This window comes from Centruroides vittatus, unplaced genomic scaffold (genome assembly GCF_030686945.1).
Source record: "Centruroides vittatus isolate TY-2023 unplaced genomic scaffold, ASM3068694v2 contig_3117, whole genome shotgun sequence".
Classification (NCBI taxonomy): Eukaryota; Metazoa; Arthropoda; class Arachnida; order Scorpiones; family Buthidae; genus Centruroides; species Centruroides vittatus.
In genome coordinates this window covers 62638-76668 of record NW_027122008.1, presented here as the reverse complement: position 1 = coordinate 76668, position 14031 = coordinate 62638, and the positions used below count along the sequence as shown (strand labels likewise).

The following is a 14031-nucleotide window of genomic DNA, read 5'->3' as shown; positions in this document are numbered from 1 at the left end:
AAATATATGAAGTATCTTCACTATCATTTCAATCAAAAAAAAAAAAAAAAAAAAAAGAGTAAAAATTTTAGTTAATTTTTATAAATACTTTTAAAATTATAATTAGAAGTAATAGATATAAATTACCACCAATATTTGAAAAAATCGTTAATCATAAATCAATTATAATAAACTTTAACAACAAAAAAACAAATTATTAAAACAGACATGATATTAATAATTTCATAATTTATTTTTTAATATTTGGTGTTTCCAAATTTTTATATCTACAATAAAGTATATATTTAAACTGTACAATACTATAATACAAATATAAGCTTAAACATTAAGCATTCTTCTTTTAATTGAAAAAACTTAAATAGTAAAACTTTCCCCACAGCCACATGTTCCTTTGATATTTGGATTGTTAAAGACAAATTCACTAGACAATGGTGTCTCCACAAAATCCATTTCAGTTCCTAATAATGTTAGTTGAGCCTTGGCATCTATAAAGATACGAGCACCTGAAGAATAAAAATAGATGATTAAATATGTAACTGAATCAATTGTATTTAAATATTGTTTATTTAGACAAATATAATTATAATTTTACATAAATTATAATTATTTGATAGAATAGTTGCAAGTAATATAAATTAATTAATTTTTATAAAATGTAACTATGGTTATAATTAACAGAACTGTATTAATACTTATTACTATAAATATTTTAAAAAAGGTTTACAACAATAAATTTATTTATTCTTTACATTAAATAATAAAAGTAAACATCAAAAATAAGTATTTTGTTGTTTGAATTGTGTTTAGAAGTATTAGCCTGAGAATAAGTCATTTATACTAAGCTAATTTAAAATTAATTTGATCTCTTTTTTTTATATTATTAAAAATAGAGCAGCACAAAAATGGTATTAATATATAATACCATTTTTTACATCAAATATAAGCTTAAACATTAAGAATTCTTTAATGTTTAAGCTTATATAGTATAAGTTTCATTATCACTAATTTTTATAACTGACATTGACAATTATGTCAAATTATTGACAATATAATTTTTAAACATTTGAAAAAATTCATTACTAGTATAAAGTTATCAAATCTCTATCACCTGTTATTTTACAACTGACAGTTATTGTAATGCACATAACTTGGCCAGGTGCTGTGTATTACCTACTTAGAGACTATGAATTATTCACAGAATCTATGACAGTGACCAGAGATGAGTTTCAAAACCAGTTAAATTCATATACTAATGTAGAGTCAACCTTGCTACTGTACAGTACATCACACATATCACACAGTCTAGCCAAAATTTGTAAAATATACTGTATCTTGATGTATAATACTAAACATCAAGATTTTATTTTGAAGGATGTTAAAACTAGAGCCAGTTGAAAATTTCAAAAGCAGTCTTATACGTCATTCATCATCATTTCTTCTTATGCAGGCCAAGCCAGAATTCAAATATCTTTAATGATTTTTGTTCTTTCAAATTTTTTGCTAAACACAGCAGACGATGATACCAAAGACTAGAACAAGATATTTTGTTTTATTTATTTATTTTATTCTGTATAGTTTCATCATTGCTGTATACTTTTACACGTATCCTCAATTTATAATGTTTTTGCTTTATTTTTTTTTCAACTTATAATGTTCCAAACAAGAATTATTTAAAATATATATTTAAACTTTAAATAATTCTATTTAAAAGTGTTTGATCCTGAGGTCAGCTACACAGATAGCCAAAAGCATTAAATAATTAAAATGATAAATGAGCATGATAAATAAAAAATAGTTGCTGGAATAAGCTATTTCTTTATAAAGTTTATAATAATTCAGTTCAAAGTTAATATACGAGAGAAATAATAAATAAATAAATGTTAAAAATAATAATTAAAACTCTGACCTTTACACTGAAACTAATACTAAAAAATAAAATCAAAATTAAATCAATTAAAAATTAGAACAATGTTTTTAAAAACCATTTAAAAGTTGTTTTGACATATTGAAATTGTAAATCAAATTAATTTTTAAATTTACATTGTGTGTGTGTGTGTGTGTGTGTGTGTGTGTGTGTGTGTGTGGTGACAGAACATTTCGCTTTTTATACATATATACAGAACAGATACAGAATACAGATTGCAGGCTGGATGGCAACTGTGTCACCCTATCTCACCTAAAATGGGAATAGTTGGTACTGATCAAGTGCAATCTCTCATCACTCTGACTTCATGAAAGAAAAGTCTGCCATGACAGACGTCACCTCATGAATGGGGTGTTGCATACTCTGTTTTGTAAACATGAAAGTTCCAATAAACTAATATTAATTGTTAATATTGTGTTAACAAATAATTAATTTTCTTATAAAAATGTGGAAGAATTATTTTAGGAGTCAGAAATCATGACGAGATTTGCTTGACTCCAATTCCCAGAAAATGACCGATTTTTCCAATTCCTGATTCCAATTGTCCCATCACTAATTTAGACATTCAAAAGCTTAAAAAGATATGAAGAGGAAATGCAAGTAACTTTAAGAAATATTCTAAAGGAGTATTTTTAATGTCCAGAATGCTCAATGTCAAATTATTATGATTAGAGATTAAATATTTTGATATGACTATCACATCATCTCTCTAAATACATTTCAATCCAAATGAATGTGTTCAAAAATAAATTTAAAAAAATTTATTATATTATATAATTACTGAAACAAATATTACTGAAATTAATATTGATGAAATAATACATTTGTTTATGTGTTAATTATGATATGTATTGTATCAAAGTAATTTTAGCAATAAAAACTTAATGAACTTACCATCTTGTACAACTTCTTCATCAAATTTTCCCTTTTCTATAGCATAATCCAATGTATAACTGAGTCCATTGCATCCTTTATGCTTAACTCCTACTTTTAGAGCAACCTGATTTAAAATTGTTATTTACTTATTAAAGAAAAGCTTTTTATATACAAGACAAATTTATATATAAAATAAATATTAAAAAAAAAATCATCAGCTAATCTAAAATATTTTTTACCATTCTTTTCATTACATCGTCAATTCAACAATTATATATAAATCATTTTATTAATATATAAGAAATTCATTAATCTGGAATTGTCCAGTAAAAATCAGGCATTCTAGTAGTTTGCAAACTAAAACTTTTTGGGACATGCAATGCATTAAAAACTGTCTAGAAATCATGGCAAAGAGGGGAGTGGCAGCCACACACACTGTTATGGGGGAGTTAACTGCGAGATCAAGAGTTGTTTTACAAAGTCAAATTTTTAAAACTTTTATCAAATTATATTAATTTAAACTATGTTCTATTATTTCATTTTCTGTCAAACTGTATATGATTTCTAAAACTGAAATTTTAATTATTTTAGAAATATTAAACATTACCACATTTTCCATGAGTCTTTGAAATGTAATAAGTTGTTTCTCTTTATTCTTTTTGACATACTTTAATTTAAAATTCATTTATTTTAAATCAAAAAATATTAACAAAATTTCCTAATTTCTTAAATGTTTATTAAAGTTTTAAACTTTATAATATGAAGAATTAAATAGTTTATATCTGATATTCAAAATGCATTGTTATGCTAAGCCAACTTTTCAGATTTTCAGATCAAAATTTTGGTTGACTAAAATAGACATAAAATCAACATTTCAAACATATAAGCAACTAGAGACTAAAAGAGAAATGCAGATACAGTAAATAGTGGCTTACAGTAAAAGTGTACAAGAAGTCCCTCCTAGTGTAGAAACATATAAATGGCTTAAAGAACATAATAGCCTTGTTTTATTCAGGTTATGTGTCAGTAAATAATACTATGTAAATTTGTGCTCCACACCATGTAGTCTCAAATGATTGTCTATATACAGGGTGATTATAAGGTCTTAATCCACTTTTATGAAAATGGTGACAAATTCATTTGAATGTAGATCATGTGAAACATGCCAATCCAAGAAGAGGGAATCACATATTTTAGTGGATTAACATATACAGAAGTAATGACAAACTTCACCCAGAAATTCAGGAAATCTGCTCCTACTAGGACCAGTATCAGACTGTCAATTACCAAATTCAAGCAAATGGCCCTCGGGCAACTCATTTTCTAAAAATGCTCTTAATGACTTTACACAAAAGAAAAGATGTTTGATAAGTTTATAATTGCAATTTAAAATCAATGTATACAATGCATATCAATGTATAATTCAACTGCATTGCACAATCCTTCTTTGAAATAGCCTTTCAAACATAATAATCTGCAGTTTATCCACAAAAAATTGTTGTTAATGTGTTATTTTACTCAGATTTCATGTAAAAATAACTAATTTTAGATTTTAAAATAATTCAAAGATAATTTTTTTTTAATTTTACAAAATATAACAAAGATTTAAACTGCAACTTTAATATTACAATGCTTTAAAAAAGTTTATGGAATAAAATAAATTAATTTAAAAATAATAAAACAATATTTTAACTTTAATTCTTGTAAGTCATGAAAATATCTAAACTAAGTAAAATGTATAATGCTTTTTAAAATTTGCTATGTTTAAACTATTTATTACTTCATTGAGTTGATTTTTTTTAAAATATAAAACATGTAAAGCATTTTATTATATAAAGCAACAAATGAAAGAGAATTGGCTTTATTACTTACATAATACTAAAAGTAAATTAGTTATATATTAAGAATGTAATTTACAATACTTAAATAATTTTATAATTTCACTAAGCCCAGGATTATTTTAACTGAGTAATTTATTTTCATAATTGAGAATTAAGGTAATACAAACAACATTACCTCTTTAAATCCTTTTCATTCCCTCTAGGAACCACAAACAGCAAGTGATTTTTTGAAATAAAATTTTTAAAAATAACAAACACTACTAAAAATCTTCCATACATTAAAAATGATCTCTACATCAACCCTTTTTTGTAGGCTATCATGTCTACAAACATTAAAAAAGTTAAAAATTTTCCAATAGCATCCATGTTATATAATTGCATAATAATAAATGCAATTATAAAACATGGATGCTATTGGGAAATTTTTAACAATTTTTTAATGTTTGTAGATGTCGTAGCCTACAAAAAAGAGTCGATGTACAGATCATTTTTAATGTATGGAAGATTTTTAGTAGTGTTTGTCTGTTATTTTTAGAAGTTTTACTTCAAGTCGCTTGCTGTTTGTAGTTCCTGAATGGAATGAAAAGGATTTAAAGAAGAAAAAGGACTCAAACATTGTTTGTATTACCTTAATATTCAATTATGAAAATAAATTACCATATTTTACGAACTATAAGATGCTACAGACTATAAGACACACCTTAATTTTTAAGCAATTTAAAAAAAAAAATACCTATAAGACGCACTTGAATTTTGAAGGCAATTTTTCGAAGAAAAAAGCGCGTCTTATAGTCCGTAAAATACGGTACTCAATTTTATAATTGATAGGCTAGTATTTTTGGAATCTGTGGATGTGATAATTCCTAGAGAATAATAGTGTTTGAACCGATTACACATTGATATTAAATAATTTAAATTGTTACGAACTTAAATGTTTAAACAATTATAATTTTATATCAAAAAACAAAACAATCAAACAAATTAAATCACTCACTGCATTTGGATTGGACTGCAAAAGATGTTTTACTTTATCCACAGCTGACTGAGTCTATAAATATATTTAAATATAATTCATATTAGTAAATAACAATAATGATACAAAATATTTAGCATTACACTAAAGTTTAATTGCATTATGACAAAATATGATATGTAAAGTGAAAAAAACCTACAAGAAATTAAATTTATATACTGTACATTAAAAAAATTATTACTGTATTAAAAGTAATTCTTTGATAATTTTTTAAATTTCATTTTAAGTTTAGTTCTATAAATATTTTAAAATATAGAAAAGAATTCTTCAAAAACATAACATTAATTAGAAAATAAAAATGAATAATATTTTGGAATTTTTCTTCTAGAAGTACAGTAGGTTAAATTTGCCTTAAGTCAGCCAACACCAGTAGTCAGTCTTTCAGTTAAATATCACAGAATAAATAGTGATTCAGGCTGAATTAAGAAAATAATTTTTTCTCATTTATTCTGAGAAAACCTAATAGTCAGCATCTACAAGCTTGACAGTTATGCTCTCTTGTAGTCTGATTTCTCCCTATCCAAAGTACAGCACAACCAATGGATGTCTACAAGCATGGTTTGTGTTGTACTGTACATCACATAAGAATGGGCTTTCTCAATAAAACACATTTTTGAATATTGTGAGCTAAATTTAGAGCTTCTTTTCTTACAGAGTTAATACACATACTTTGGAAAGTCATCTCAGTGCAAAATATGATCACAGAAGGTGAGTTAGCAGAAATTTCTTGGGAGCTGATTACCAGCTTCACAAAATATATGCAAATTAATATACCCAGCTGTAGGCAATTGACTACTGGTAAATCATGCGATTTGCACTATTATTATGCAGGCCAGCTACTGGCAGCTTTAAATACGCTCTTATAAATAATACACCACAAACTGTATTGGGGATTGCTGAAATTTATCTTTGTATACTAGTACTTTTATCAATTAACAGGACTTATTATACTGGAATATTATGGATGCAGATACAAAGTCTTACTGATCAAAAATAATATTTTTATTTAGTTAACCTGGTTGTAAAGGTCGCTTTTAGCATCCTAAGTCAAAAAGCCACGCGACAGAGATAATTGGACCCACCTGGCGTTGGGGCCATAAACGGCCGGAAAGATCAAAGGAGTAGCGTCTCCGTTTAAGGGTCAATGTGTTTGCCACGTGTTGGCCAGCGAGGGGAAAAATGTAAACAAGGGACGGACGCGAACGTAAGCTACGCCGTCGGGAAGTAGGACGGACATCTTTGGAAGCTCCCAGGGGAAAAGAAGAATCTGATTGGCCGCAAGTTGTCGCTGTAGAATCCCTTAAATTGGAAGGGTGGTGGAGAAACGGGGAGAAGGGCAAGAGACTGATAATACGGTGGTCTCAGGCACTTGGACAGCCCGCTGAGCGTACAGAGAGTGTTCTCCTCTGACAACGATCTCAGGGACGGGTAAGTGCGGAGACTGGACAGGCCGTATAGTTGAGCCAACTCCGAAAGACGACCTGAATTCCCCGAAGTTTAACAGTCCCCAATCGACAAGCCGACGTGAGATACCACATCTTTGTTGCATAGCGTATGTAATGTTGTCGAACATTGTACATCTTGTAAATATTTGTTGTGTAAATAAACTGTATATATTTACTTGTTGAGTGTGGAGGTGTAGCTTTCCTCGAACCATCTTATGGACATTCTCGAGTCACAAAACCCAACTCGAGACAATTCATCGTAAAGATCGTGACGAATTAATAAGGATCTTCACTCTGGTTAACTAAATAAAAATATTATTTCTGATCAGTAAGACTTTGTATCTGCATCCATAATATTCCAGTATAATAAGTCCTGTTAATTGATAAATGTACTAGTATACAAAGATAAATTTCAGCTATTACAAAGGACACAAAGGCATAATAATTGAATGTATTGGGGATTATTTTACCCAGTAGTCAGTTGCATTAAACAGTTATTTTTGATGTATCATTCTTCATCAAATTATTAATGATTGATTTATTTAATTATAAAAGAAATACAGTTGCCATATGGGAAATCATACACTTGGAATAAATATAAAAAAAAACAATCAGATATCATTACTTACTTGAGTGCAGTCCCAATTAACTTTATATCAAATTATCATTGCACAGCAAGTCCTCACTTAACACGTTAACTGCCACCTGTAATATGATATTTTGCATTTTATCAGGCTAACTGTAATATGATATTTTCCATTTTTTCAGGCCATAATGAGAAAATTTGATATTTAATATTTTATTATGATATAAATAGAAGAATCATTATATAACAGTCGGTAGAGTGAAGATAAAAAAAAATATATCAACGATGACTGGCCATCATATGGCCTGAAACCGGAGACTATAAGACCATGAAATATTTAATATTAATTACTTTATATGTAACAAAAGAGAATAATTTAACTAGTTTTCGATATTTTTTCCTTTTTTTAATTATTCACTATTAAAAAAACACTATTAGATATAAAATAGCTTTTTATTAAAAAAATAAACTACGACAGTCAGCCGTCGGACCACTTCGTGAGGCCATACGACGGCCGGCAGTCAGAAACCAACTTCATAGATGTCTGCGAGAGGCAACCACTAGGATGTAAAACAACATCTTATGAAGCCAGGATAATTTAACCTTGAGTGAAACTACATTGGTTATAGCGATGTCGGGCGACGGCCAGCAGTCGGATGGCTCTGTGAGGCCCTAACTAGTACGACGGCCGGCAGTCGGATGGCTCTATGAGGGCCTAACTAGTACGACAGCTGGCATGTCGTATGGCAGTTAACGTGTTAAGGTTCTTGGAAACTGTGACATTAAGCAAAATGACATGTAATGAAACCAATTTACAATGAAACCAATACTACAGGCTAAATAATATAAACTAGATATAATTCAGTTATTATTATTCTAGTTAAAATGTGTTTGATTACTTCCACCATTTATTTCCCACCTCACAGAATCAATTTTACTATTTATACAGAAAATTTGACATCAATAACTGTAAATTATTTCAAAATGTATTTTTATCTTTCCTCAATAATACTGTAACAAAACAACATTAAGTGAGGACTTGCTGTATATGTTTTTTAAAATTAATTTTTTCAAATTACAAGTTATATAGCTGACACAAGAAGTGATGAACAAACTATGGAACTATAATTAACACCATCCTTACATTTCTAGTAAAGCATGTTTTTCTGGAAATGCAAGGATAGTGTTGAGATTTTCATGCTGACACAAAAATAAAAAAAGTCACTTTCTAGCAATCTTTTTTTTCAGAACATCTGTCTATTGAACTAGAATGCAGATATCTTGTAAAAAGGGCTATTTGTTTTACTGCTTCTATAGGAATACTGTACAAGTAACAATCTTTACATCTCTGATATAGAAGAATATATTTTGTAGATATGTCAGAAAGAGCTATATAGCTATCTCTACAAAAGATAAAATCTGGCAATAATTCTCTGTACAAATTATGGTCAGATCTATTTGTATTTAATTAATGTATCTGTAAAAGTGTAAAAGGAACTCATTATGTATACAGCACATACAGAATGCTGATTATTATATCAGTAATGACTGATTTAGTGGGAGATTCCTCAGAAATTCCAGCAATTTAGTTAAATTATTGGAATGCTTCAGCCTATGAAAACTGAAAATCCTTATCTCGGAAATACGCAGCAATAGATGAATGTTCTGTTTATATTTCAGTCCTATAACAAGTCTAATAGAGGGTCAGTCGATTTTGGAATTAAATTTGTTTTATTTGAACTGTATTAAAACAAATATAGACAATTATAATTACCAAAACAAGAGCTGATCTCTGAGGAAGTTTTTTCCCAACTTTATTTAAAACTCTAATCGAAGCTCGTAAGGGAGCAGACATCTTAAAAGCAGGCATTCTTACGTACTGCCACCTGGTGCAAGATAATTAAATGTAAACGAAATCATATAATTCAGCTTTACCTCTATAAAAAAAAACTTTAAAAGTACTTTAATTTTGGCATTAAAAATTATCTTTAATACAAAAATTAAAATAATAATAATAATAATAATAATAATAATGAAACCTAAAAACAACAATACCACAGACCCCACACAGACGGCCGGATGGCCGAGCGGTCAAGGTGGCAGCCTACCGCTCTGGGGACCCGGGATCGAATCCGAACGGGTCGAAAATCCCCAGGAATTTTTCGGGGGGTGGTCCGTTCGGATATGTCGGGCCCCGTCCCTCACCACCCGGTCGCCCCATTGTGGGCCTGGCCGAACCCATAATGGGCCTTCTAAAAGAGGCCCTCTTAGTGCCCACAGGGCGGAAAGAGTTAAAAAAAAAAAAAAAAAAAAAAAAAAGACCCCACACAATACAGACCAATTACATGTCTTCCAACACTCTACAAATTATTGACATCCTGTATTGCAAACAAAATATACAAACATGTTGAAGAACACGACATTCTAACAGAACAACAAAAAGGTTGTCGTAGAAACCACAGGGGATGCAAAGAACAGTTACTCATAGATTCAGTCATTCTACGGCAAGCACACAGACAACACAGAAACATACACATGGCATATATAGACTACAGAAAAGCATTCGACAGTGTTCCACACAGTTGGCTGCTACATATCCTACACATGTACAAAATACATCCATCACTCATTGCATTCTTTCAAAACACTATGCAGCACTGGAGAACAACACTACATCTCAGGGTTAGTAACACTTCCATACAAACAAACCAAATTTTTATTAGGCGAGGAATTTTTCAAGGAGATTCCTTGAGTCCTCTCTGGTTCTGCTTAACCCTGAACCCATTATCCAACATGTTAAACAACACGCAATATGGTTACAATATTAGACACAAAAAAACAACACAGTTTACACTGTCACATCTCATGTACATGGATGACATAAAACTTTATGCATCCACACAAAAACAACTTCATCAACTCCTACAAATCACACATTCATACACCAAGGACATACAAATGGAATTTGGCCTAGATAAATGCAAAACACTTCACATAGAAAAAGGAATCCTGAAGAAAGAAGATTTTGCACTTGGAAATGGAGACGTTATTGAATCCATGGAAGAGGGCGAGTTCTACAAGTATTTAGGATTCCAACAGGCCAAACTAACAGAACATACACAAATAAAGCAAAGATTAATTAAAGAATACCAAAGTAGGTTAAATGCTATTCTCAGAACACAATTAAATGCAAAACACACAGTTAAAGCAATAAACACATATGTCATCCCAGTACTCACATATTCTTTTGGAGTTATACATTGGACTCACACAGATCTTGAGCAACTCCAAAGGAAAACAAGAACAACACTTACTAAGCATAAACAACATCATCCTAAATCTGCCACAGAAAGATTAACCCTTCCACGTAAAGATGGCGGACGTGGCCTGATTGACATAGTTAACCTTCACTACAAACAAATACAGTCACTGCGAGAGTTTTTCTACAAAAAACAAGAAACATCACAATTACATAAAGCAGTAACTCTAGCAGACTCGAATAACACACCATTAAACTTACACTCACATCATATGGACACTACACAACATATAAAAAGCATAGACACCATTAAGCAATCGTGGGCTCGAAAGGCACTCCATGGCAGGCATCCTTACGATCTGGCCCAGGATTTTGTTGACAAAACTGCGTCAAACAGCTGGTTAGCTCGGGGATGCCTCTTTGGGGAGACTGAAGGATTCATGATTGCCATACAGGATCAGGTCATAAATACTAAAAACTACAGAAAACACATACTCAAAGATGCAACACTCACAAATGACACATGCAGAAAATGTCACATCATGCCAGAAACTATACAACACATCACCTCTGGTTGCAAGCTCTTGGCACAAACAGATTATTTACACAGACATAATCAAGTAGCAAATATAATACACCAAGAGCTTGCAAGGAAACACAAATTAGTAGACATCCACGAACCATATTACAAATACATTCCACAGACAGTATTGGAAAACAACACGCACAAAATGTACTACGACAGAGCCATAATCACAGATAAAACAATTTACCACAACAGACCAGACATCACACTCATTGACAAACACAATAAAATCACATACATTATAGACATATCCATTCCAAACACTCACAATATACAAAATCGCATGCACTGAAAAAATTAGCAAGTACACAGAACTCGTCCAGGAAATAAGGCATTTGTGGAGGATGGATGGGGTGCTTATTGTACCTGTAGTTCTCTCCTCTACAGGTGTCATACCACACACACTACACAAAAGCCTGGGCACATTAGAATTGAATAGAAACACATACATCACACTACAGAAGGCCACTATATTGAATACATGTCATATTGTGAGAAAATTCCTGAATACAGACACACACACTGATACACTTCTTTAATTTCTGTTTTGGTTACTATGCCTTGACTTTGGTCCGGCATAGTACACAGCCACCGGTTTTAACCGAGTATATCTCACTTCACCCAACATAATAATAATAATAATGTTATTTTTAAAATGTTTTTGTTCCTTTTATTGGGACATTTAAATCTGTTATTATTGGAAGTAAATCTGGGATCATTCATCAACATAAAAATACATAATTATACATTTAATTTTAACAATGGTGTATATGTAGTTTCAAAAAATAATATTTTCATTCAAAATAAATCAATTAATACACCGTTAATTCATATTTAAATTTCGAAAATAAAAATTATTGCCAATTTTTTTAAATCTAATATAAAAGTAACGAGCGATTATTTATTGTGACATTGTCACAATGCCGGACTGCAATTTTTAATCTTGTTTTTAATTTATTTAATTTAAAATATATGCTCTCCACTTTATATTAGTAGTGTCTTGCCTCTGTACATCATACTTTCCCTTTAGCAATAGAGTCGTGCTGATCATCTATTAACTGCTTTCGGGAAAAAACTTTCGAATTGAAATAACATAACTTCCGGTTTGCATTGGAAGTTCGCATATACCGTATTTTCTGGCGTATAAGACGACTTTTTAACCCAGGAAAATCTCAAAAGTCGGGGGTCGTCTTATAGGGCGGTCCCAAACTCTATATTTTAAAGACCATATAAATAAAGACCAACAACTGCCGAATTATCGGGCTAGCAAATGGCTATAGTAATATTATCTCTATATAATAATTTTCATCTCTATATTTTAACTGTAAAAGTCGGGGTCGTCTTATACGCCGGAAAATACGGTAGGTTAATTGGGCCTCCTGCCCCTATGGTTTCAATATCTGATCTCTGATTTCATCTAATTCCTTTCTCGAGATTAAGGAAAGACAGAATGACAGACAACGACAATGGGAATTCATAGGTCTACAATTTTTTTTTTCAATTGCAGCACAATTACCCGTATTCTAAATTAGAAAAATTATTTAAATTATTTTACTGGTGAAAACTTATCTGAGAAGGGATATTTATTCTAGATTTATTTTGCCCGCTACTTCTTGAAACAAGAAGTTAGAAATATAAAAATAACATTGCACATCAATAACAATAATAATAATAATAATCCGTGGTTTAGTGAAAGATCATCTTCACCTGGCCTTGGTACATTACAATATAATAATTTCAACAAAAATTTGGAGAAATAACTGCAATTATTATGTTGCCCAAATTGTTTTCTTTCTTTAGGTAAAAATGTAAATAAAGTAAATTATTTATAAACGATTTAAAAGTAAATTCTATTAAGACTTTATTTAAATATTCCACACGTTGATTTTTCATACGAAATTTATGAAAATGCCAATTTTCCAAGCAAGTCGCCATCTTGATTTCCCATCTTCAGCTTCCAGAATTAGTGTGACCATCTGTTTACCCGAGATAGTATGAAATGTTATCTATTGTTTAATACTCCGAATAAAGTATACCTGAAGCTAAAAAGTTTTTGTTTTCATGAACGAAATTTTAACTATAACAGTCTGAAAATATAGTTTTTGGGCAAGATTCTGCTGTAAAACTTAAGTTGAACAATTGTTCCGACTCTGAAGAAATGTTTTCGATTTTCAACAATGCACTGTGTAAGTTAATAATATCTATTATTACGAAACGAGATTGATAAGGAGACAAAATTCTCTTCGATATAAGTTGGCACGGAAGATCTATGGAGCGAACATCGGCATGAGAATATTTAATTTGTAATAATTACAAAATCTACATTATATACTTACTGTATAATGTCTGAAAGAGTACGTCAGATGAAGGTCCATGCAGTGAATGAACAAGGATTTGCGTATTAAAGTTGTGAATTCGAGTTCCATTCAGGATCGATCTTTCCTTCCAAATTTTAATACACGATAGCAACCTGTCTATCTT

General features: G+C 30.4%; 1 protein-coding gene across 1 annotated transcript; it reads right to left on the bottom strand.

Annotated features, from left to right (window-relative positions):
- Nucleotides 1–213: 213 nt before the first annotated feature.
- Nucleotides 214–9585, bottom strand: MagR (Iron-sulfur cluster assembly 1 homolog MagR). The gene is made up of 4 exons (XM_067267912.1): nt 9480–9585; nt 5636–5689; nt 2819–2924; nt 214–503 (listed from the first exon to the last, which is right to left on the bottom strand). The coding sequence occupies exons 1-4, from the start codon at nt 9573–9575 to the stop codon at nt 355–357; spliced, it is 405 nt and encodes a 134-aa protein (XP_067124013.1). The 5' UTR covers nt 9576–9585; the 3' UTR covers nt 214–354.
- Between the last annotated feature and the right edge of the window lie 4446 nt (nt 9586–14031).

What these genes read in the sequence shown, in the direction of transcription:
- MagR (XM_067267912.1), bottom strand. Translation starts at nt 9,575, where the DNA reads ATGCCTGCTTTTAAGATGTCTGCTCCCTTACGAGCTTCGATTAGAGTT. An exon ending in AGAGATCAGCTCTTGTTTTG is followed by an intron (nt 5,690 to 9,479) that starts GTAATTATAATT and finishes ATATATTTATAG; the next exon opens with ACTCAGTCAGCTGTGGATAA. An exon ending in TGAAGAAGTTGTACAAGATG is followed by an intron (nt 504 to 2,818) that starts GTAAGTTCATTA and finishes TTTATTCTTCAG; the next exon opens with GTGCTCGTATCTTTATAGAT.